Source organism: Somniosus microcephalus, unplaced genomic scaffold (genome assembly GCF_052327205.1).
Source record: "Somniosus microcephalus isolate GS21.2 unplaced genomic scaffold, FLI_Smic_1.0 unresolved_chr2, whole genome shotgun sequence".
Taxonomy (NCBI): Eukaryota; Metazoa; Chordata; class Chondrichthyes; order Squaliformes; family Somniosidae; genus Somniosus; species Somniosus microcephalus.
The window spans coordinates 18,448,584-18,474,469 of record NW_028225180.1 but is presented as its reverse complement, the minus strand read 5'-3'; the positions used below and the strand labels follow the sequence as shown (position 1 = coordinate 18,474,469).

General features: G+C 52.4%; 1 protein-coding gene across 1 annotated transcript in view; it reads left to right on the top strand.

Moving 5' to 3' along the window:
* Window positions 1–25,886, top strand: part of LOC147092223 (NACHT, LRR and PYD domains-containing protein 3-like) — a 77,488-nt gene that overhangs the window by 34,692 nt on the left and 16,910 nt on the right. The window contains exons 4-8 of the mRNA XM_085975887.1: window positions 5,476–5,647; window positions 5,743–5,808; window positions 15,280–17,041; window positions 17,378–17,464; window positions 24,526–24,696. Of these exons, the coding sequence (XP_085832013.1) occupies window positions 5,476–5,647; window positions 5,743–5,808; window positions 15,280–17,041; window positions 17,378–17,464; window positions 24,526–24,696 (2,258 nt within the window). The remainder of the gene's footprint in view (window positions 1–5,475; window positions 5,648–5,742; window positions 5,809–15,279; window positions 17,042–17,377; window positions 17,465–24,525; window positions 24,697–25,886) is intronic.

Genomic DNA, 25,886 nt, shown 5'->3' with positions numbered 1-25,886 from the left:
CGCGCAAATTGTTCCGTCGGGACCAGCTCCACTTAAACCGGGCTGGGACCAGCGTCCTGGCGAACTGAATAAGTAGGGCGGTAGACAGGGCTTTAAACTAATGAAGTGGGGGGTGGGAGGGAGGAGGATTCAGGAAAGAGTAAATTTAAAAGCAGCGAGAGAAATGTCAAGGCTCCAGAGTAGAGTTTTGTTTAAAAATAAGCAGTGGGTCAGGAAGGGACAGGGAGAGTAACAAAGGTAATAAGGCATCAGTGACTAAGGTGACATCAGGGAAAAATAGAAATAAGTCAAAGCTAAAGGCACCATATCTGAATGCGCGAAGCATTCGCAACAAAACAGATGAATTAATAGCGCAGATAGAAATTAACAGGTTTGATCTCGTAGCCATAACGGAGACGTGGTTGCAACATGGCCAAGGTTGGGAACTAAATATTCCAGGATACTTAGGGCTAAAAATTCGGTGGGTAACTCCACCAGTTAGCGCCTAAAGAGGGCAGTCAGTGGCTTTAGTGCCACTGGCCACGCCTCCCGTGATATTCAGCTGGGGCGCTACTGGCTGCGTTAACCTGTTGCGCTGCGCCGCCTCCGATGACGTCATCGGAGTGCGCAGCGCCCCGGTACCGCCCCGAACTCGATATTAGGCAGCGACCGCCTCTGTAGCACCGTTCGCAAATGGCGCCCGGTTCATGGGGCCTACCTGTTGCGGCAGAGGCGCAACTTAAGGTGGAGGTGCGCGGCGGCCGTTTTTTCCGGCAGCCGCCAGCCAACACCTCCGTCCCCGGCCTCCTGATCGCCCCCTGCAGCATTGCCGGCTGTTTTCCGAGAGCCCGGCACTTCTCCTTGGTGCCGGGCTCTTTTGCCGGCAATCGCGATCGGGTATCGCGCTGGTGCAGGCCCCTCCCCCTTAAGAACGGGAGGAGGGCCTGCAGTACCGCAGCGCGTGTGGCGCAGCGCGTGTGGCCCTCTTGGGGCGTTCACACTGAATTTGCAGCGGCGGTCGCTAATGGTCCAATCGCGGCGGTAATTTTTGCGCCCAGGCGATCTGGGTGCCCCGTTTGCGCCTCCGACGAATTTTTAGCCCTTAATTTTTAGAAGAGATAGGCAAAATGGTAAAGGAGGAGGGGTAGCCCTGATAGTAAAGGATGGGATAAAGACAGTGGAGAGAAAGGATCTCAGCTCCGAAAATCAAGAAGTAGAATCAGTTTGGGTGGAGCTAAGAAACAGCAAGAGGCAGAAAACATTGGTGGGAGTTGTTTATAGGCCCCCAAACAGTAGTTATAATGTAGGGCAGAGTATAAATCAGGAAATTAGAGGCGCATGTAACAAGGGTAGTACAGTAATCATGGGGGACTTTAATCTACATATAGACTGGGCAAACCAAATTTGCAGTAATAGTGTGGAGGACGAATTCATGGAATGTATGCAAGATAGTTTTCTGATCAGTATGTTGGGGAACCAACTAGGGAACAGGCTATTTTAGATCTAGTATTGTGCAATGAGAAAGGGTTAATTAATAACCTTGTAGTAAAGGGGCCTTTAGGGAAGAGTGATCATAATATGATAGAATTTTATATTGAGTTTGAAAGTGATTTAGTTAAATCTGAAACTAGGGTCTTAAATCTAAACAGTGCAAACTAGGTAGGTATGAGGGGCGAGTTGGCCAAGGTAGATTGGGAAACTACATTAAAAGGTATGATGGCAGACAAGCAATGGCTAGCATTTAAAGAATTAATACATAAATGGGCTGGATTTTCATTGGGCCGTGGAGTCGGGATTGGAGGTGTGTGGGGGTTTAAAAATCCTGAAATCAGGGGTCCCGACCCTATCCCACGCCCAACCCGCCTCCATGCCAGTTTCAAAGGAGGCGTGTACCCGCCCCGCACTGGAACCCGCCTCCCCGAGACGGGAAGGGGATTAGTACCAATTACCTGCCTGTTAACAGGCAGTTTTCAGCCTAATCCTTATTTTCATTGTTGAAATGTGGGATTCCCGACGGCTCCAGACCACGCCAAGTTAGCGAGGTGGGCCGTCGGGATGAAGGGCTTGGAGGGTTCGAGATGTCGGTGTTCAGGTGAGTGATGGGTGCATGAGTGCGTTTGGTCTGTGTAAAGTGTTTAAAGAAGTTCTACTAACCTTTACAGCCTTCCTTCCTTCAGGTCTCGGGAGTCCCTCATCTCACCGGCACAGAAAGCAGAATGGCTGCGAGCTGTCAAAATCTGCAGCCTCTGCTTTCTGTTCCGGGGAGATCTCTAAATCATCCTGCGAGGAAGGAATTAACATGGAGTACAGATTGTCAGTGTTTGACAGCTGTCGAACGCTGATATTTCATCTGTCAAAAGGTCTTGACAGATGAAATTTCAATCTGTGACGTCACCTGTTGCCGGGTGGCCCTTAATTGGCCTGCTGAGCCCGCTGGGTGGGCTCAACAAGGTCAATCAAGTCTAAATCGCATGGGTTGGCTGGAACTCGATGGAGGCGGGACTACAACCCCAAACCTCAATGAAAATCCAGCCCATAATTTACAACAAATATACATTCCTTTAAGGCACAAAAACCCCACAGGAAAAGTGGTCCAACCGTGGCTAACAAGAGAAGTTAAAGATAGTATTAGATCAAAGGAAGAGGCCTATAATGTTGCCAAAAAGAGTAGTAAGCCTGAGGATTGGAAGGACTTTAGAATTCAGCAAAGGAGGACCAAGAACTTGATAAAAGAAAGGGAAAATAGAATATGAGAGTAAACGAGTGAGAGACATAAAAACAGACTGTAAAAGCTTCTATAGGTATGTAAAAAGGAAAAGATTAACGAAAGTAAAAGTGGGTTCCTTACAGGCTGAGACAGGAGAAATTATAATGGGGAATAAGGAAATGGCAGAGAAATTAAACAAACACTTTGGCCTAAAACGGGGCGCCAAGCTCGCCTAGGTGTCGGAAGTCCCGCCCCGGAAGGAGCCGGGAGTGCCAGCGGGATATTCAGTTTGAGCGCCCCAAACGGAAGCGGGGCGCTGCTCGAGGCGCCCCGCGTCCGTCTTGGGGCGCTGAAACTGAATATCGCAGTGCAACGTGCCGCAGCGCCACACGCTGCGGCACGGCGCGCTGCGGTACTGCAGGCCTTCCTCCCCTTCTTAAAGGGGAGGGGCCTGCACCAGCGCGATCTCTGATCGCGAGTGCCGGCAAAAGAGCCCCGGCACCGAGGAGAGGTGCCGGGCTCCCGGGACACAGCCGGCACTGCCCGGGGGGGATCAGGAGGGCGGTGCGAGGAGGTGCTGGCAGGCGGCCACCGAAAAAAATGGCCACCCCGCACCTCCCCTTTAATTTGCGCCACTACCGCTACAGGTAGGCCCCCCTGAACCGGTCGCGATTTGTGACCGGCGCTACAGGGGGGGGCGCGACCCAATATCGCGTTCGGGGCGGTAGCGGGGCGCTGCGCACACCGATGATGTCATCGGTGGTGGCGCAGCGCTACAGGCTAACGCCGCCATTAGCGCCCCGCTAAATTTCGCGGGAGGCGTGGCCAGTGGCGCTAAAGCCACTGAGTGCCCTCTTTAGGCGCTAACTGGTGGCGCAGCCCACCGAATTTCATGGCCTTTGTGTCTGTCTTCACAGAAGAAGACGCAAAAAACCCCGGAAATAGTGGAGAACCAAGGGTCTAGCGAGAATGAGGAACTGAAAGAAATTAGTATTAGTAAAAAATAGCACTGGAGAAATTATTGGGACCGATAAATCCCCTGGACCTGATGGCCTACATCCTAGGGTTTTGAAAGAGTTGGCTATACAGATAGTGGGTGCATTGGTTGTCATTTCCCAAAATTCCATAGATTGTAGAACGGTTCCTGCGGATTGGAAAGTAGCAAATGTAACCCCGCTATTTAAGAAAGGAGGGAGAGAGAAAACGGGGAACTACAGACCAGTTAGCCTGACATCAGCAGTAGGGAAAATGCTAGAATCTATTATTAAGGACGTGGTAACAGGGCACTTAGAAAATAATAATAGGATTGGGCAGAGTCAACACGGATTTATGAAAGGGAAATCGTGTTTGACGAATCTGTTAGAGTTTTTTGTGTTTGTAACTAGCAGAATAGATAAGGGGGAACCAGTGGATGTGGTGTATTTGGATTTTCAGAAGGCATTCGATAAGGAGCCACACAAGAGGTTATTAAACAAAATTAGGGCTCATGGGATTGGGGATAATATACTAGCATGGATTGAGGATTGGTTAACGGACAGAAAACAGAGAGTAGGAATAAATGGGTCATTTTCAGGCTGGCAGGCTGTAACTAGTGGGGTCCCGCAAGGATCAGTGCTTGGGCCTCAGCTATTCACAATCTACATCAGTGGTTTGGATGAGGGGACCGAGTGTAATATATCCAAGTTTGGTGATGATACAAAGCTGGGTGGGAAAAAAAGTTGTGAGGAGGATGCAAAGAGGCTTCAAGGGGATATGGACAGACTAAGTGAGCGGGCAAGAACATGGCAAATGGAATATAATGTGGAGAAATATGAAGTTATCCACTTTGGTAGGAAAAATGGAAATCAAGAGTATTTTTTAAATGGTGAGAGATTGGGAAATGTTGGTGTTCAGAGGAACCTGGGTGTCCTTGTACACGAATCATTGAAAGTTAACATGCAGGTACAGCAAGCAATTAGGAAAGCAAATGGTTTGTTGGCCTTTATTACAAGAGGATTTGAGTATAAGAGTAAAGACGTCTTACTGCAATTATAGACTCTAGACACAAAAGGCATCAAGGGGTATGGGGAGAGAGCGGGAATATGGTATTGAGATAGAGGATCAGCCAGGATTGTTTTGAATGGCGGAGCAGGCTCGAAGGGCCGAATGGCCGACTCCTGCTCCTATTTTTCTATGCTATATAGGGCCCTGGTGAGACCACACCTGGAGTATTGTGTACAGTTTGGGTCTCCTTACCTAAGGAAGGATATACTTGCCATAGAGGGAGTGCAACGAAGGTTCACTAGACTGGTTCCTGGGATGGGGGATTGTCCTATGAGGAGAGATTGAGTAGACTAGGCCTATATTCTCTGGAGTTTAGAAGAATGAGAGGTGATCTCATTGAAACATACAAAATTCTTACAGGGCTTGACAGGGTAGATGCAGGGAGGATTTTTCCCCCTGGCTGTGGAGTCTAGAACCAGGGGTCACAGTCTCAGAATAAGGGGTCGGCCATTTAGGACTGAGATGAGGAGGAATTTCTTCACCCAGAGGGCGGTGAATCTTTGGAATTCTCTACCCCAGAGGGCTGTGGAGGCTCAGTCGTTGAGTATATTCAAGAGAGAGATCGATAGATTTTTGAATATTAAAGGAATCAAGGAATATGGGGATAGTGCAGGAAAGTGGAGATGAGGTAGAAGATCAGCCATGATCTCATTGAATGGCGGAGCAGGCTCGAGGGGCCGAATGGCCGACTCCTGCTCCTATTTCTTATGTTTTTACGAGTTTTCTCTTTCCCCCCCCCTTTACAGTTTGTGCGGGATTTCGTGAAGAGGGGGAAAAATGCAGACGCTGCAGTCTTCCTGCTGGACACGGTGATGATGAATGGTGCCCCTGGCGGGCGGGCTATGTGGGAAGCCTTGCTGAAGGTGAGGAGCACGAGGCCGGAGCTGCCAGCCCTGCTGCGGGAGATCCAGGAGAAGGGTAACACACACACATGGTGTCTGATCACTGACTCTGTGAGTGAGCTGCTTGTTCTCCCCGCCGAGATTAACAGCTACCTTCCCCTCTGTTCCCAGGGCCCAGACTACCCTTCCTAGCAACCTGGGGTCACCTGCAGTCCAAACTACCAGATTATGTCAAAGGTGAATGCACAATCATGTGTTCTCTTCCCTTCATTCGTGCTCTCTCTCTCACTTTCCTTCTCCCTCTCGCTCTGTCTCCTCTTTTGCTGTCTCTCTCTCCTTCTCTCTCTTTTTCCATTTCCTCCTCTCTTTCTCTCCCCTTCTCTCTCCCTCTCTCTTTGTCTATCTCCCCTTTCTGTCTATCTCTGTTTCTCTTTCTCCCTCTCTCTGTCATTGTCTCTCTCTCTCCTCTCTCTCTGTCTCTCTGTCTATCTCCTCTTTCTGTCTATCTCTCTCTTTCTCCCTCTCTCTGTCATTCTCTCTCTCTCTCTCTCTGTCTATCTCCTCTTTCTGTCTGTCTCTCCCTGTCTCTCTTTCTCCATCTTGTAGAAAAATAGGGGGGTTGTGTGGGGTTTATGTCTCTGGCCAGTCAGGAGTATCTGAGCTGCTCCAGGGCCCCGTGCGGTTTCGAATCGCTCCCCTTTCTGGTTCTGACCGCCGGACTTATTTCAGTAGCGATATAGACAAAACGAGACTCGTGGTTGGGTGCAAAGAAGACCAGTATTTATTGAAATAAAGAATAAATTGAAAATAATGAATACAGCACACCTTTGCTTAATAGGGGAGGAGAAACGGACACATCGAAGGAAAATTGACTAAAATGACAATTTAACAAAATTCCCCTTTAATTCCCACCCCTAAAAGCTATCTAGGTTGCCTTGTAATGGGCCAGAAAATCTATGCTCACCAGTGAACACCTGCTCCGTGCCCCTGCGGTCTGTCCTTTTTATTCTTCACCGCCCCGAAGTAGAGATACCCCAGTAATTCAAAAGTAACTGCTGGTATTCCACTTCTTTGGGCGGGCTTCTGAACTGTTCTTCCTGCAGGCAGGGCATCGGAGGCAAGGTGGCAGAGAGAGAGAGAATGGCTTCCTGAGAGGCTATCTTTATACCCCATTGGGAGCTGTAATCTTCGCGCCCAAATCTGGATGTATCTGGGCTATACAAAAGGGATTGATCTGTCCCCATTGACTGTAATGGGTTTGAATGTGTTTTCCCATTCATTTTAACTGGTTTGAGCTCAGTTTAAAATGTCTCACTGAATCCTAAGTGTTCAGTCAACACGGTGGCATAGTGGTTAGCACTGTTGCCTCACAGCGCCAGGGACCCGGGTTCGAATCCGGCCTCGGGCGACTGTCTGTGTGGAGTTTGCACGTTCTCCCCGTGTTTGCGTGGGTTTCCTCCGGGTGCTCCGGTTTCCTCCCACAGTCCAAAGATGTGCGGGTTAGGTTGATTGGCTATGATAAATTGACCCTTAGTGTTAGGGGGATTAAATAGGTGGGGTTACGGGGATCGGGTGGGATATGTGTCGGTGCAGGCTCGATGGGCCGAAATGGCCTCTATCTGCACTGTGAGGTTTCTGTGATTTCTGTGAACATCACTCAAGGGCTTTGTAAACAAACCATTGTCCTGCGGTCGCAGTCCAACCGCAATTGATTGACAGCTTTAAGTACTTAAGCCTTTGAGTCAACATTGTAGAGAGTTCTGTAAACAAACATCCTTTGTCCTGTGTGTACAACCTCCTAAACTGCAGTTGATTGACAGTTTCAAGTACTTCAACATTCATGCAGGCTGGTGTTTTTTTCAAATCCTTTGTCAGCCCGTGATTGAAGATATACAGGCAGGCTGTCTTTGTCTTCTGCCACGAGGCCTGACAGCCATTTTGATACCCTGGGTTTTTAAGGTATATTCCACCCAGGTTTTCTTTAATCAAAAAATAATCTCGGGGCTGTAAAAATTTCCAAAATTCTTGCGAACCTTACAGTCCCCCATCGGATACTAAAACTTGCTTGTAGTATCCTGTTCAAAGGTGAGCAATAATTTCTGACCCCCCACAAACAACCTTCCCTTATACTTGTCTATATCTATCTTTGATCCCCCGACACCTCCATTCCTCTTACCCAGAGAGAATCGCAGTACACGGTAGGCATCTATCGACAGAAAAACATGATTAGTTACAATAATTCAAACACGGAGGGGGTCCAATGCCCCTGCACCACTGAGTACTTACAATAATTCAAACACGGAGGGGGTCCAATGCCCCTGCACCACTGAGTACTTACAATAATTCAAGCATAGAGGGGGTCCAATGCCCCTGCACCACTTGTGACATAGTTTTAACACGATACAACATCTTTAATGGGATTACCACCAAGCCAAAACATATCTGTTAAAAATACAAACGGAAGAAAACGAGCTTCCTTTTTTTTTATAATGCAATTGCCTGACACTTTAATAAATGGCACCATTCTTCAGCCATAAATGTATTTCAACTTTCACAATCTACAAACACAACAATTCATAGGCATATGCAAATTTTCAATTCACTCCAAACAAATTGTACAATCTCACAGTTAGGAACTAAATTCACACATTATTTCCTTTGGAGTTGGGACCAGTACATAATACAAAGTATAAAATAATTAACAAGCTTTTTGTAAACTCTTAATCTTAATCGGGATTTCCAATAACAGTTTAAATGCTGTGGGCATCTGCCTCCTGCAGACCCCTCCCTTCGTGGGCTAGGGGTGCTCCCTTCCTCGAGCATCCAACGACACGATGGTCCTCTGTACCTTCCGGAACTCTGAAAAAGACTTCAAAAAAAACATCTAGCCAGGTCCCCTGGCTCGGGGGAGTGTGATCAGGTCCCCGACCTTGGCTCACATAGACAACACTCTGGAACGGTACCATACTTAAAACTTATACTCTAATAATTAACACTACCGAATTGCAATATAAAATTAAAATAAACACATTCTAACTTAATCCTCTATACACATTACTTGACCAGTATTTATATACAAGCGCCGCCCGTCTCCGGGCGGCCAGCCTAATCCCTGTTTGGGCTGCCACAGGCTGTTCCCTGCAGCGTGACTGGACTGATCCCAACTTCTTGTCCCTCGCAGCTTATGGCTGCTGGTTGGGGACTTCTGTCTTTTGGCTTCTCCCTGACTCGGGAGTCCACCCTTTTCCACTGGAAAGCTGGTGACCATACTTTCTTGGGCTGGGGTACCCAAAGAGACCTCCTAGGGAGTGTCGCTGGTGGGGCTATCCTGGCGAGCGGACCCTTAGCTCGGGTCACACTCCTTGCTGGCTGGGGACCTTCTCCCTCGGGTCCCTCCCTTCCCAAACCTGGGCTGGGGCCACGCAATCCCTTGCCACTGGCTGCCGGTGGCTGAGAGTCTTCCCCTTCAGGTCTAAAACCTGGTTCAGGCTCCTCCCCGGTGTCCCACAAGAGAGGGGGAATCGCTCGGGCCAATGTGCTGGGGAACTTCTCCTCTCACGCACGCGACTGCGCCTGCGTGTGCAATCTGTGTGAGTGTACGCGCTGCAGGCTGAGGATTTCTATTCTCAGGTTCACTCCCAGCTGCCCGTTTCCCTGCCTCCGGCTTAAACAACCTGCATTGTTTAATATAACTGGCAGCCTGCCAGTAACCCTGTTCTAAATCCTTTTCCCTTACCAGCGCGGCCTTAAAGGCGGAATCTTGGGCTTGGACCTGCTTTTGGTCGCAGTCCAACCGCAATTGATTGACAGCTTTAAGTACTTAAGCCTTTGAGTCAACATTGTAGAGAGTTCTGTAAACAAACATCCTTTGTCCTGTGAGTGCAACTTCCTAAACTGCAGTTGATTGACAGTTTCAAGTACTTCAACATTCGTGCAGGCTGGTGTTTTTTTCAAATCCTTTGTCAGCCTGTGATTGAAGATATACAGGCAGGCTGTCTTTGTCTTCTGCCACGAGGCCTGACAGCCATTTTGATACCCTGGGTTTTTAAGGTATATTCCACCCAGGTTTTCTTTAATCAAAAAATAATCTTTGGGGCTGTAGAAATTTCTGAAATTCTTGCAAACCTTACACTCTCTCTCTCTGTCTCTCTCTTTGTCTCTGTCTCCCTCTCTCTCAGGATGGTATGTTGCCTCCCTGGTGCCAGGGTCAAGGATGTCACTGAGCAGCTGCAGGACACTCTGAGGGGGGAGGGTGAACAGCCAGAGGTCGTTGTCCATATCGGTACCAACGACATAGGCAGAAAGAGGGATGAGGTCCTGCAGGCAGAGTTTAGGGAGCTAGGAGTGAGATTAAAAAGCAGGACCTCAAAGGTAGTAATCTCCGGATTACACCCAGTGCCACGTGCTAGTGAGTACAGGAATAGGAGGATAGAACAGATGAATACGTGGCTGGAGAGATGGTGCAGAAGGGAGGGCTTTAGATTCCTGAGGCATTGTGACCGTTTCTGGGGAAGGTGGGACCTGTACAAGCTGGACGGGTTACACCTCAACAGAGCCGGGACCAATATTCTCGCGGGGAGGTTTGTTAGTGCTGTTGGGGAGGGTTTAAACTAACTTGGCGGGGGGGTGGGCACCAGCATATAGGAGTAGAAAAGAGGAATAAGGTGCATAAAAGAGTGAATGTGTTGGATAGTACTAGAGAAGAAAGTACTAGAGGCGGTAGTAATACCATATTAGATAGGAGCAGACTAAGGACTACGAAAAATTCAAAAGTGTGTTTAGAATGCATGTACGTAAACACACAAAGTGTGGTGAATAAGGTTGGTGAGCTACAAGCACAATTAGCCGTGTGGCAATATGATGTTGTGGCAATAACGGAAATGTGGCTTAAAAACGGTGAGGACTGGGCACTTATCGATTGGGATAAGGCTAGGGTAAAGGGAAAGGAGGGGGAGGAATTTCTGAAATGTGTTCAGGAGAATTTCCTTGACCAGTATGTTCTTGGCCCAACTAGGAAGGAGGTGTTGTTGGATCTGGTGCTGGGGAATGAGGTGGGCCAGGTCGACCAAGTGTCTGTGGGAGAACACTTGGGTACGAGTGATCATCGTATCATTAGATTATGATTAGCAATGGAGAGGAGCAAGGAACAATCTCGAGTGGAACTTCTAAACTGGAATAGGGCGAACTTCAATGGGATGTGAAGGGATCTAGCCAGGGTAAAATGGAACCACAGACTGACAGGAAAAACTGTAACAGAACAATGGGTGATCCTTAAGGAGGAGATGTTCCAAGTACAGGCTAGGTACATTCCAACAAGAGGGAAGGGTAAGGGAACCAAAGCAAGGGCTCCTTGGATGACGAGGGAGATAGAGAAGATGATGAAACAAAAAAGAGGGTGTATGATGCATGTCAGGTGAATTCTTCAAGGGAGAACCAGACTAAATACAATAAGTTGAGAGGGGAAGTGAAGATGAAAATAAGATTGGCAAAGAGAGAATATGAGAGTAGAATGGTGGTTAACATAAAAGGGAACCCAAAAATCAAGGGGAGACTGGATGGGCACTGGAGGGAAATAAACTTGCAGGGCTACGGGGATAGAGCGGGGGAATGGGACTGACTGGATCGCTCTACAGAGAGCCGGCACGGACTCGACAGGCCGAATGGCCTCCTTTTGTGCCGTTATGACTCTCTCTCTCTCTCTCCCCCTGTCTGTCTCTCTCCCTCTCTCTGTCTCACTGTCTATCTCTCTTTCTCGGTCTCTCTGTCTACTCTCCCTGTCTATCTCTCCCTGTCTTTCCCTCGCAATGTGTCTCTCTCTGTCTGTCAGTCTCTCTGTCTCTCTCTCTCTCTGTCTCTCTCTGTCTCTCTCTCTCTCTGTCTCTCTCTCTCTCTCTCTCTGTCTCTGTCTCTCTCTCTGTCTCTGTCTCTCTCTATCTCTCTCTGTCTCTCTCGCTCTCTCTCTCTCTGTCTCTGTCTCTCTCTCTGTCTCTCTCTCTCTCTGTCTCTCTCTCTGTCTATCTCTCTCTCTGTCTCTCTCTGTCTATCTCTCTCTCTGTCTCTCTCTCTGTCTCTCTCTCTGTCTATCTCTCTCTCTGTCTCTCTGTCTCTGTCTCTCTCTCTCTCTCTCTCACTCAGTCTCTCTCTCTGTCTCTCTCTCTCTCAGTCTCTCTCTGTCTCTCTCTCTCTGTCTCTCTCTGTCTATCTCTCTCTGTCTCTCTCTGTCTCTCTCTCTCTGTCTCTCTCTGTCAATCTCTCTCTGTCTCTCTCTCTCTCTCTCTGTCAATTCAATTCAATTCAATTCAAATCGCTTTATTGGCATGATAAGGTACATCTTATGTTGCCAAAGCATCAAAATACATTTATGGTTGAACACATAAACGCAGTTCTATTCATACAGTGTATAAACAGGTATATCCCTGAGTGTATAAATATACATTCGCATTATTTATATATACTCTTTTCTTAGGTTTACTGGTTGTCCCTCTGTTCATGGCAAGCTGTAACATAGTGTGCCGCCAGTGCTACACAGCTTCTCTCCTCCCCCAGTAGGTATGGGAGTTTTTGGTCGTCATTCAAATTTCTGAATTCAGGGCATATTTGTGAGAATTTTTGGTAGAAATTCTCCCTGATGCCCTGATATTTTCCACAGGCTGTGAAGAAGTGCATCTCTGTCTCCACTACTCCCTGACTGCAGTGAGAGCATATCCTGTCCTCTCTTGGCAGCCTGGTCTGCCTGTGTCTGCCTTTTTCGATCGCTAGGCTATGTTCGCTAAGTCTGTACCTTGTCAAGGTTTTTCTCAGTTTGTTATCCTTTACCATGGTCAGGTACTCAGCCATGTTGTATTGTCTGTTTAGGGCCAAGTAGCAATTGAGTTTGCTTTGGGTTTTTGTTGTTTCTGCCCAATATGACAGGTATTTTTCCTTTTGTTTAGTGACAATTGTGTTGGGTCGAATTCTCTGTGCTACGATGTCACTGTCCTGGGGCTGGTTATTGTTAGTAGTGTTAGTGGTTGCTTCACTGAGTCCCAGGACTAGTTGACTGAGGGAGTTATTCTTTATGGTCCTCTCTTGGCATTTCAAGGCTTCGTAATGATAGCAGTGGGGGTTGCTCATTTTTAGGTGTTTCCAAAATTTGGTGGCTCTTTTTTGGATAGTAATAGTGGAAATTGGCCTAGTTCTGCCCTGCATGCATTGTTTACAGTTTTCCTTTGAGTCCGGAGGATACTTTTACAGAATTCTGCATGTAGGATCTCAATTGGGTGTTTGTCCCATTTTGCAAATTCTTGTTGTGTTAGCGGTCCCCACACCTCACTGCCATAGAGTGCAATTGGTTCAATTACTGATTTGAAAATTTTGAGCCAAATGCTAATTGGGATTTCTATTTGGATTGATCTTTTAATGGCATAGAAAGCCCTTCTTGCTTTCTCTTTCAGTTCATTCACAGCCAGTTTGAAATTTCCCGTAGAGCTGATTTTTATGCCCAAGTATGTGTAGTTAGTGGTTTGTTCGATTTTAGTTGTTCCTAGTGTGAGATTTATTTTGGGTCCCTGATGTCTGGATCTTTGTTGGAACACGAGAACTTTGGTTTTTTGGAGGTTTATTGTCAGGGCCCAGGTCTGACAGACTGATTCCAGCAGATCCAGGTTCTGCTGTAGACCCTCCTTAGTTGGTGACAGCAGAACCAGGTCGTCTGCATAGAGGAGGAATTTAACCTTGGATTCATATAGGGTGAGGCCGGGTGCTGTCGATTGTTCAAGTAGTTTTGCCAATTCATTTATGTAAATATTAAAGAGTGTCGGTGAGATTGGCGAGCCCTGCGTCACCCCCCGCCCCTGTGGGAAGTATTTTGTTTGTTTGTCTCCAATTTGTCTGTCTCTGTCTCTCTCTCTCTCTCTCTCTCTCTCTCTCTCTCTCTCTCTCTCTCTGTCTATCTCTGTCTCTCTCTGTCTATCTCTCTGTCAATCTCTGTCTCTCTCTCTGTCTCTCTGTCTCTCTCTGTCTCTCTCTCTGTCTATCTCTGTCTCTCTCTGTCTATCTCTCTGTCAATCTCTGTCTCTCTCTCTCTTTGTCTCTCTCTGTCTCTCTGCCTATCTCTCTCTGTCTCTCTCTCTTTGTCTCTCTCTGTCTATCTATCTCTCTGTCTATCTCTCTCTGTCTATCTCTCTCTCTGTCTATCTCTGTCTCTGCCTCTCTCTCTCTCTCTCTGTTTCTCTCTCTGTCTCTCTCTCTCTCTGTCTTTCATTCTCTCTCAATTCAATTCAATTCAATTCAAATCGCTTTATTGGCATGAAAGTTTACAGGGAACCATGTTGCCAAAGCTTACATAACAAAAAGTACAGGTTTCCAACATTCTGTAGGTGTCAAACGTTTTTGACCCTCGTTGGGTACAGACAGTATTAATTTAAACAGTCGTTGACCCTCGTTAGGTGCATTCAGTATTAATTTAAAACAGTCGTTGGGTACATTCGGTATTGATTTAAACATTTTTAGCGTATATATGCTATGGGTGTGCTCGTTAGTCACTCACTGTTCCTCAGGTTGTGACATGTTGTTACATATTGGGCACCAAGATATGGTCTGTCTCCCTCCCCCAGGACTATTCTTAATTTTGACAGGTCATCCAATTCTTTGAAATCTGGGGTTGTAAGGCTGAGCTTGTCAAAATATATGTTTCTTGTCTCGTTGAATTTTTTGCATTTTAGGAGGAAGTGCACCTCTGTCTCAACCTCGCCGGCCAGACAGTGATCACATAATCTATTTTCTTTAGGTTGCCAGGATTTCTTGTATCTTCCTTTTTCAATTGCCAGTTGGTGGTCGCTTAGTCTGTATCTGGTGAGGGTCTGTCTCTGTTTTGTGTCTCTGATGGTCGAGAGATAGTCTGCCAGTTTATATTCTCTTTTTAGGGCCCGGTAGCATTCTAATCTGCTTTGGCTTTTGGTTATTGTGTTCCAATGTTCCAGGTAGGTTTCTTTGCATTGTTTAATGATTTGGTTCACTCGGATTGGTGTTTGGGGAGCAGTGTTGGTCTGGGACTGGTCAGGGTCCGGCTGGGTAGGAGAACTTAGTTTCAGTAACAACTGACTCAGGGGACTCGTTTCTGGGTTCAGCTCTTGGGTCTGGAGGGCTTTAAAATGAAGGGTGTCTGGGGAACTAGATTTGAGGTGATTTAGAAAGCTTAGTGCTCGTTTTTGGCTCTCTTTGCCTCTGTTTCTCTCTGTCTCTCTCTCTCTGTCTCTCTCTCTCTCTCTCTCTGTCTCTCTCTGTCTCTCGCTCTCTCTGTCTCTCTCTTTCTCTCTCTCTGTCTCTCTCTCTCTCTGTCTCTCTCCCTCTCTGTCTCTCTCTATCTCTCTCTCTGTCTCTCTCTCTCTCTGTCTCTGTCTCGCTCTCTCTCTTTCTCTCTCTCCCTCTCTGTTTCTCTCTATCTCTCTCTCTGTCTCTCTCTCTCTCTCTGTCTCTGTCTGTCTCTCTCTGTCTCTGTCTCTCTCTCTCTGTCTCTCGCTCTCTTTCTCTCTCTCTGTCTCTCTCTCTCTCTGTCTCTCTCCCTCTCTGTCTCTATCTCTCTCTCTGTCTCTCGCTCTCTCTGTCTCTCTGTCTCTCTCTCTCTCTCTCTCTCTCTGTCTCTCTCTGTCTGTCTCTCTCTCTCTCTGTCTCTCTCTGTCTCCTATGCCGTGAGTAACGACCTCTCCTGGTGTGCTTGCTGTCTTCTAGTGATCCAGGAGGCCCAGCGCCGACATAAGGAGACCCTCCGATCGATGCAGGAGACGGCACGGAGCCAGAGCACCCTGAACCTGGGCCCCGCCGCGCCGCCGGCGCCCGCTTCCCCGAACAGCTACCCGCACCTGGTGGTCATCACGTGGCAGCGGGAGGTGTCGCTGATGAATCACGAGGAGCTGGCCCGGCGGGCCGGCCAAGAGCGAGGGGGCTACACCAAGGAGGGGATCGAGTGCATCGCCGCCGAACACGAGCTCTTCGGCCTGGGCTTCAGCCGGGGCGGCGGGGCCACGGTGCTGGGCGGGGCGGCCGGCATCGGCAAAACCGCCACCGTGCGGAAGCTGCTGAGTGACTGGGCAGCGGCCCAGGGCGGCCCCGCGGTCTACCCGCAGTTCCACTTCATCTTCCACTTCGAGGTGGAGTGCCTGGCGCCAGAGCCCGTCAGCCTGAGCGCCCTGGTGCTGGCCTCCTACCCGTACCTGGGCGGTCTGCTGCCTTACCTGTGGCGCACCCCGGAGACCCTGCTCTTCATCTTCGACGGGCTGCAGCCGCAGCCCGCCGGGTCCGACCCGTCGGCCGAGAAGGAGAAGAAGAAGAAACAGCGGCGAGGGCGGGGGGGCAACGAGGACGAGGGCCTGTCCGACCCCGCGCAGGCCCGTCCGCTCTGGGACCTGGTCCGGGCCCTGGCGCGGGGCCTGCTGCTGCCCGGTTGCTGCGTGCTGATCTGCGGCCGGGCTGCCGCCCTCAGGCCCCTGCAGAAGGCCGGGGTGCAGCTGTGGGCCGAGGTGGTGGGCCTGGACCCCCCGGCCCAGCAGGAGTACTTCCAGCGTTACCACGGCGACCGGGAGCAGGCCCGGCGGAGCCTGGAGCAGGCGGAGGCGAGCGGCTTCCTGCGCAGCCTCTGCTTCCACCCCTCCTACTGCTGGCTGCTGTGCGCCGCCTCGGCTGGCCGCGAGGGCCCCCCGCCCCACACCGTCACCCAGCTGCTGGCCGGTTATCTGCGGGGCCTGCTGAGGGCCGCCCAGGCGAGCGAGGAGGACGGCCAGAGCCCCCGGGACGTCATCTTCCGGCTGGGCGAGCTGGCCTACGAGTGCGTGTCGCGCCGGAGCCGGCTGTTTGGCCAGGAGCAGCTGCTGCAGCACCGCCTGCGGCCGTTGTCTCCGCTGCTGGCCGGCCTGGTGGGGCCGGCGGGCCCAGGCGGGGCCTACTACGCCTTCCGCCAGCCCGCACTGCAGGACTTCCTGGCGGCCCTGGCCCAGTACCTGGCCCCGCAGCCGCACGACCTGCGGAGGCTGCTGCAGGCGGCCCAGTCCGACAACCAGGACGGCGGCTACCAGGGATTTCTGCGCTTCGCGATGGGCTTCTCCTGCCGGGCCTCCTCCTGCCAGCTGGAGGAGGCCCTGCAACCCCTGCCCCACCGCTCGGTCTGCGAGGCCATCCAGTGGCTGGAGGAGCAGGTCCAGGCCGAGCCGGCCCGCCGGGAGCCAGGCCGCCGCCGGCTGCTGAACCTGGCGCACTACCTCTTCGAGGGCCGCAACCGGCGGCTGGCCGGCGCCCTGGCCCGCTCGGTCGGCCCCACGGCGGCCCTGGGTGGCCGGCCCCAGCCCGGCTCCCGCCTCGACCCCCACGACTGCGCCGCCCTCTGCTACGTCCTGCGCCGCTGCGACGGCGTCGACTCGCTCAGCTTCGAGAACTGCTACATGCAGGCCGACGGGATCAAGCATCTGCTGCTGGCCTTCCTCAACTGCAAGCGGCTCAGGTACCTCACCGGCCGCCTGGCCCAGTCATTCCAGGGGGTTGGAGGTGGGGGGTTGGGGGTGGGGGTTGGGGTGGTGGGGGTTGGGGGGGTGGGGGTTGGGGGTAGTACTCTAGCTGTGGCCTAACTATGTAACAGACTCGAGAGGCTGAATGGCCTCCTCCTGTTCCTGTGTAACAGGCTCGAGGGGCTGAATGGCCTCCTCCTGTTCCTGTGTAACAGGCTCGTGGGACTGAATGGCCACCTCCTGTTCCTGTGTAACAGGCTCGAGGAGGGCTGAATGGCCTCCTCCTGTTCCCGGAATAATCCGAATTTTCCTGTGTTCTATTTTGCCTCCAGTCTGTTGGGAAACAATCTTGGCGATGAAGGAGTTCGAATCCTGTGTGTGGCTCTGAGGGATACAGACTGTAAAGTAACAGAGCTAGAGTAAGTATCAACGCTTGTGTTGTGTGTATTCAAAGATCCTGGGTCTCAACCCCAACCATTTGTGTTATTCCCACTACTGCTCTCATCTACAAGGCACAAGTCAGGAGTGTGATGGAATACTCTCCACTTGCCTGGATGAGTGCAGCTCCAACAACACTCAAGAAGCTCGACACCATCCAGGACAAAGCAGCCCGCTTGATTGGCACCCCATCCACCACCTTAAACATCCACTCCCTCCACCACCGGCGTACCGTGGCTGCAGTGTGCACCATCTACAAGATGCACTGCAGCAACTCGCCAAGGCTTCTTCGGCAGCACCTCCCAAACCCGCGACCTCGACCACCTAGAAGGACAAGGGCAGCAGGCGCATGGGAACACCACCACCTCCAAGTTCCCCTCCAAGTCACACACCATCCTGACTTGGAAATATATCGGCCGATCCTTCATCGTCGCTGGGTCAAAATCCTGGAACTCCCTCCCTAACAGCACTGTGGGAGCACCTTCACCACACGGACTGCAGCGGTTCAAGAAGGCGGCTCACCACCTTGCCTAGCGACACCCACATCTCAGGAATGAATTTAAAAAAGTCACCCATTACAGGATCGTAGTGTACTGCGTAAAACAATGGCCGTATTGCTAAATCCTTCACAGATCACTGGTTAGGCCCAGCTGGGGTACTGTGTCCCAATTCTGGGCACCACACTTTAGGAAAGATGTCAAGACCTTGGAGATGGATGTGAGAGAAAATTTACTAGAATGGTACCAGGGATAAGGGACTTCAGTTACGTGGAGAGACTGGAGAAGCTGGGATTGTTCTCCTTAGAGCAGAGAAGGTTAAGGGGAGATTGACTAGAATGGTACCAGGGATGAGGTAACTTTCAAAAGGGAATTGGATCAATACTTGAAAGGATGAGATGGGGGGGGGGGAAGATTTTCTCAGCGGTTTTTTCAGAGTAGATAGATTAAAACTATTCCTTCTCGCAAGTGGGCCAGAGATTGTAGATTTAAAGTCATTGGCCAAAGGATCCAGAGGGGAGATGAGGAGAAATTCTTTTCACTCGGGGAGTTGACGGGATGGGGAACGCTCGTCCTGAGACGGAGGTGGAAGCTGATTCCACAAGTAATTTTAAGAGGGGGTTGGACGGGTAATCGAGGATGAGGAACTTCCAGGGTAAGTGTCAAAGTGCGAGGGGTGTGGGACTGAGCACAGCCGCACTTTCAAAGAGTCGGCACAGGCACGACGGGCCGAATGGCCTCCTTCTGCACTATTGCACAAACTAGGGTTGTATTCCCTGGAATTTAGACGGTTATGGGGCGATTTGATTGAAGTTTTCAAGATATTAACGGGAACTAACAGGGTAGTGACGTAATAAAGACTCACGACGCACTTGCTCGTACATAAAGCATGGTTTTAATCGACTTGTAACAAAACATGGAGGTCTAGTTAGTAGTCACTAGCTTCCTGTTTCCAGACTGTCTCTGGCCAAGCTGGGCCCACGCCCGAGTATTTATACTCCTCGGGTGGCGCCCTCAGCTGGCCGTTCAGTAGTACTTCCTGAGTTACTTCTTGTCGAAGTTGCGATTTATGACAGGTAGTTGGAGAGAAACTATTTTCGCTGGTCGGGGAGAGGTAGACAGATGGATAGATAGATACAGAGGGAGACAACAATATCAACTCCCGTTGATCCAGTGCCTTTAAAGTAGTAAAACGTCCCAAGGCGCTTCACAGGAGCGTTAATCAGACAAAATTTCACACTGAGTCAGATGGCAGGAATGACGTACGAGGAGAGATTGGGTCGACTGGGCTTGTACTCGCTGGAGGGTAGTCCAGAACCAGGGGTCACAGTCTAAGGATAAGGGGTAAGCCATTTAGGACTGAGATGAGGAGGAATTTCTTCACCCAGAGAGTGGTGAACCTGTGGAATTCTCTACCACAGAAGGCAGTAGAGGCCAATTCATTAAATATATTCAAGAAGGAGTTGGATATATTTCTTAAGGCTAAAGGGGTCAAGGGGTATGAGGAGAAGGCAGGGACAGGGTACTGAATTTGGATGATCAGCCATGATCGCATTGAATGGCGGAGCAGGCTCGAGGGGCCGAATGGCCTACTCCTGCTCCTATCTTCGATGTTTCTATAAGGCGATATTAAGACAGATGAGCAAATGCTTGGTCAAAGAGGTAGTTTTTAAGGAGCCGCTTAAAGGAGGAGAGGCGGAGAGGTTTAGGGAGGGAATTCCAGAGCTCGGGGCCCAGGCAACAGAAGGCACGGCCGCCACTGGTGGAGCGATTATAACCGGGGATGCTGAAGAGGGCAGAATTAGAGGAGCGCAGGTATCTCGGAGGGTTGTAGGGCTGGAGGAGATTACAGAGATAGGGAGGGGCGAGGCCAAGGAGGGATTTGAAATCCAGGATGAGAATTTTGAATTCAAGGCGCTGCTTAACCAGGAGCCAGTGTAGGTCAGCGAGCACAGGGGTGATGGGTGAACGGGACTTGGTGCGAGTTAGGACACGGGCAGCCGCCTCAAGTTTACGTTGGGTGGAATGTGGGAGACCAGCCAGGAGTGCGTTGGAATAGTTAAGTCTAGAGGCAACAAAGGGATGGATGAGGGTTACAACAGCAGATGAACTGAGGCAGGGACAGAGAAGGGTGATGTTATGGAAGTGGAATTAGGGAGCGCTGCACTGTCGGAGGGGCAGTACTGAGGGAGCGCCGCACTGTCGGAGGGGCAGTACTGAGGGAGCGCCGCACTGTCGGAGGGGCAGTACTGAGGGAGCGCTGCACTGTCGGAGGGGCAGTACTGAGGGAGCGCGGCACTGTCGGAGGGTCAGTACTGAGGGAGCGCCGCACTGTCGGAGGGGCAGTACTGAGGGAGCGCTGCACTGTCAGAGGGGCAGTACTGAGGGAGCGCTGCACTGTCGGAGGGGCAATACTGAGGGAGTGCCGCACTGTCGGAGGGGCAGTACTGAGGGAGCGCTGCACTGTCGGAGGGGCAGTACTGAGGGCGCGCCGCACTGTCGGAGGGGCAGTACTGAGGGAGCGCCGCACTGTCGGAGGGGCAGTACTGAGGGAGCGCTGCACTGTCGGAGGGGCAGTACTGAGGGAGCGCCGCACTGTCAGAGGGTCAGTACTGAGGGAGCGCTGCACTGTCGGAGGGGCAGTACTGAGGGAGCGCCGCACTGTCGGAGGGTCAGTACTGAGGGAGCGCTGCACTGTCGGAGGGGCAGTACTGAGGGAGCGCCGCACTGTCGGAGCGGCAGTACTGAGGGAGCGCCGCACTGTCGGAGGGGCGGTACTGAGGGAGCGCTGCACTGTCGGAGGGGCAGTACTGAGGGAGCGCCGCACTGTCGGAGGAGCAGTACTGAGGGAGCGCCGCACTGTCGGAGGGTCAGTACTGAGGGAGCGCTGCACTGTCGGAGGGGCAGTACTGAAGGAGTGCTGCACTGTCGGAGGGGCAGTACTGAGGGAGCGCTGCACTGTCGGAGGGGCAGTACTGAAGGAGCGCTGCACTGTCGGAGGGGCGGTACTGAGGGAGTGCTGCACTGTCGGAGGGTCAGTACTGAGGGAGCGCCGCACTGTCGGAGGGTCAGTACTGAGGGAGCGCCGCACTGTCGGAGGGGCACTACTGAGGGAGCGCTGCACTGTCGGAGGGGCAGTACTGAGGGAGCGCAGCACTGTCGGAGGGTCAGTACTGAGGGAGCGCCGCACTGTCGGAGGGTCAGTACTGAGGGAGCGCCGCACTGTCAGAGGGTCAGTACTGAGGGAGCGCCGCACTGTCGGAGGGGCAGTACTGAGGGAGCGCCGCACTGTCGGAGGGGCAGTACTGAGGGAGCGCTGCACTGTCGGAGGGGCAGTACTGAAGGAGTGCTGCACTGTCGGAGGGGCAGTACTGAAGGAGCGCTGCACTGTCGGAGGGGCGGTACTGAGGGAGTGCTGCACTGTCGGAGGGTCAGTACTGAGGGAGCGCCGCACTGTCGGAGGGTCAGTACTGAGGGAGCGCCGCACTGTCGGAGGGGCAGTACTGAGGGAGCGCCGCACTGTCGGAGGGGCAGTACTGAGGGAGCGCTGCACTGTCGGAGGGGCAGTACTAAAGGAGCGCTGCACTGTCGGAGGGGCAGTACTGAGGGAGCGCAGCACTGTCGGAGGGGCAGTACTGAGGGAGAGCCACACTGTCGGAGGGGCAGTACTGAGGGAGAGCTGCACTGTCGGACGGGCAGTACTGAGGGAGCGCCGCACTGTCAGAGGGTCAGTACTGAGGGAGCGCCGCATTGTCGGAGGGGCAGTACTGAGGGAGTGCTGCACTGTCGGAGGGGCAGTACTGAGGGAGAGCTGCACTGTCGGACGGGCAGTACTGAGGGAGCGCCGCACTGTCAGAGGGTCAGTACTGAGGGAGCGCCGCACTGTCGGAGGGGCAGTACTGAGGGAGAGCTGCACTGTCGGATGGGCAGTACTGAGGGAGCGCCGCACTGTCGGAGGGGCGGTACTGAGGGAGAGCCGCACTGTCGGAGGGGCAGTACTGAGGGAGCGCTGCACTGTCGGAGGGGCCGTACTGAGGAAGCACCGCACTGTCGGAGGAGCAGTACTGAGGAGGCGCCGCACTGTCGGAGGGGCAGTACTGAGGGAGCGCTGCACTGTCGGAGGAGCAGTACTGAGGGAGCGCTGCACTGTCGGAGGGTCAGTACTGAGGGAGCACCACACTGTCGGAGGGGCAGTACTGAGGGAGTGCTGCACTGTCGGAGGGGCAGTACTGAGGGAGCGCTGCACTGTCGGAGGGTCAGTACTGAGGGAGCGCCGCACTGTCGGAGGGTCAGTACTGAGGGAGCACCGCACTGTCGGAGGGGCAGTACTGAGGGAGTGCTGCACTGTCGGAGGGGCAGTACTGAGGGAGTGCTGCACTGTCGGAGGGGCAGTACTGAGGGAGCGCCGCACTGTCGGAGGGTCGGTACTGAGGGAGCGCCGCACTGTCGGAGGGTCAGTACTGAGGGAGCGCCGCACTGTCGGAGGGTCAGTACCGAGGGAGCGCCGCACTGTCGGAGGGTCAGTACTGAGGGAGCGCCGCACTGTCGGAGGGTCAGTACTGAGGGAGTGCCGCACTGTCGGAGGGTCAGTACTGAGGGAGCGCCGCACTGTCGGAGGGACAGTACTGAGGGAGCGCCGCACTGTCGGCGGGGCAGTACTGAGGGAGCGCCGCACTGTGAGAGGGCAGTACTGAGGGAGCGCCGCACTGTCGGAGGGGCAGTACTGAGGGAGCGCCGCAGTGTCGGCGGGGCAGTACTGAGGGAGCGCCGCACTGTCGGAGGGGCAGTACTGAGGGAGTGCCGCACTGTCGGAGGGGCAGTACTGAGGGAGCGCCGCACTGTCGGAGGGCAGTACTGAGGGAGCGCCGCACTGTCGGAGGGGCAGTACTGAGGGAGCGCCGCACTGTTAGAGGGGCAGTACTGAGGGAGCGCCGCACTGTCGGAGGGGCAGTACTGAGGGAGCGCCGCACTGTCGGAGGAGCAGTACTGAGGGAGCGCCGCACTGTCGGAGGGGCAGTACTGAGGGAGCGCCGCACTGTCGGAGGGGCAGTACTGAGGGAGCGCCGCAGTGTCGGAGGGGCAGTACTGAAGGAGCGCTGTACTGTTGGAGGGGCAGTACTGAGGGAGCGCCGCAGTGTCGGAGGGGCTGCACTGAGGGAGCGCCGCACTGTCGGAGGGGCAGTACTGAGGGAGTGCCGCACTGTCGGAGGGGCAGTACTGAGGGAGTGCTGCACTGTCGGAGGGGCAGTACTGAGGGAGCGCTGCACTGTCGGAGTGGCCGTACTGATGGATTGCTGTACCGTCTTTCGGATGAGACATTAATCCGAGGCCCCATCTGCTCTCTCAGGTGGACGTAAAAGATCCTATGTCACTATTTCGAAGAAGAGTGGGTAGGGAGTTCTCCCCGGTGTTGTGGCCAATATTTATCCCTCAAGGAAGATCAGATTACCTGGTCACTATCACACTGCTGTTTCGGGGAGCTTGCTGTGCGCAAATTGGCTGCTGTGTTTCCCACATTGAATACAGTGAATAAATTTCAAATGTACAGTACTTCATTGGCTGTAAAGCACTTTGGGAAGTCCTGAGGAGCAGAATACAAGGGGGTAGAAGTTATGCTGCAGCTGTACAAAACCCTGGTTAGACCACACCTGGAGCAGTGGGAGCAGTTCTGGGCACCACACCTTAGGAAGGATATATTGGTCTTGGAGGGAGTGCAGCGTAGGTTTACCAGAATGATACCCGGACTCCAAGGGTTAAGTTATGAGGAGAGATTACAGAAACTAGTGTTGTATTCCCTGGAATTTAGATCTGATCGAAGTTTTCAGGATATTAAGGGGAACAGATAGGGTAGATAGAGAGAAACTATTTCTGCTGGTTGGGGAGTCGAGGACTAGGTGGCAGAGTCTAAAAATTAGAGCCAGACCTTTCAGGAGTGAAATTAGGAAACACGTCTACACACAAAGGGCGGGAGAAGTTTGGAACTCTCTCCCGCAAACAACAACAGATGCTGGATCAATTGTTAATTTTAAATCTGAGATTGATAGATTTTAGTTAACCAAAGGTATTAAGGGAGATGGGGCAAAGGCGGGTGTATGGAGTTAGGTCGCAAATCAGCCATGATCTCATTGAATTGCAGAACAGGCTCGAGGGGCTGAATGGCCTCCTCCTGTTCCTGTGTAACAGGCTCGAGGGGATGAATGGCCTCCTCCTGTTCCTGTGTAACAGGCTCGAGGGGATGAATGGCCTCCTCCTGTTCCTGTGTAACAGGCTCGAGAGGCTGAATGGCCTCCTCCTGTTCCTGTGTAACAGGCTCGAGGGGCTGAATGGCCTCCTCCTGTTCCTGTGTAACAGGCTCGAGGGGCTGAATGAGCCTCCTCCTGTTCCTGTGTAACAGGCTCGAGGGGCTGAATGGCCTCCTCCTGTTCCTGTGTAACAGGCTCGAGGGCTGAATGGCCTCCTCCTGTTCCTGCGTAACAGGCTCGAGGGGATGAATGGCGTTCCTGCTGTGTATTGTTCGGTTGATCCCGATTCTCTCTGATCTCAAGTCTAACCAGGAACAGTCTGACGTCCGCTTGCACGGAAGATCTGATGTCCACACTGGACTCGAACCCCTCGATTATCGGCCTGAGTTTGAACAGGAATGAGCTGGGCGATGCCGGGGTACAGCAACTCTCCGAGGGACTGAAGGACCCTGGCTGCAAAATTGAAATCATACAGTGAGTTAACAGGGTGCCATCATTTCACTTCTCCACGGAGTAGGGCTAGAGGAGGTTACACAGATAGGGTTGTAGGGCTGGTGGAGGTTACAGAGATGGGGAGGGTTGTAGGGGCTGGAGGAGGTTACAGAGATAGGGAGGGTTGTAGGGGCTGGAGGAGGTTACAGAGATAGGGAGGGTTGTAGGGCTGGAGGAGGTTGCAGAGATAGGGAGGGTTGTAGGGCTGGTGGAGGTTACAGAGATAGGGAGAGTTGTAGGGGCTGGAGGAGGTTACAGAGATGGGGAGGGTTGTAGGGCTGGAGGAGGTTACAGAGATAGGGAGGGTTGTAGGGGCTGGAGGAGGTTACAGAGATAGGGAGGGTTGTAGGGGCTGGAGGAGGTTGCAGAGATAGGGAGGGTTGTAGGGCTGGTGGAGGTTACAGAGATAGGGAGGGTTGTAGGGGCTGGAGGAGGTTACAGAGATGGGGAGGGTTGTAGGGCTGGAGGAGGTTACAGAGATAGGGAGGGTTGTAGGGGCTGGAGGAGGTTACAGAGATAGGGAGGGTTGTAGGGGCTGGAGGAGGTTGCAGAGATAGGGAGGGTTGTAGGGCTGGTGGAGGTTACAGAGGTAGGGAGGGTTGGGCTGCAGGAGGGTACAGAGATTGGGAGGATTGTAGGGCTGGAGGAGGTTACAGAGATAGGGAGTGTTGTAGGGGCTGGAGGAGGTTGCAGAGATAGGGAGGGTTGTAGGGCTGGTGGAGGTTACAGAGGTAGGGAGGGTTGTAGGGCTGCAGGAGGGTACAGAGATTGGGAGGATTGTAGGGCTGGAGGAGGTTACAGAGATAGGGAGTGTTGTAGGGGCTGGAGGAGGTTACAGAGATAGGGAGGGTTGTAGGGGCTGGAGGAGGTTACAGAGATAGGGAGGGTTGTAGGGGCTGGAGGAGGTTACAGAGATAGGGAGGGTTGTAGGAGCTGGAGGAGGTTACAGAGATAGGGAGGGTTGTAGGGCTGGAGGAGGTTACAGAGATAGGGAGGGTTGTAGGGGCTGGAGGAGGTTACAGAGATAGGGAGGGTTGTAGGGGCTGGAGGAGGTTACAGAGATAGGGAGGGTTGTAGGGGCTGGAGGAGGTTACAGAGATAGGGAGGGTTGTAGGGGCTGGAGGAGGTTACAGAGATAGGGAGGGTTGTAGGAGCTGGAGGAGGTTACAGAG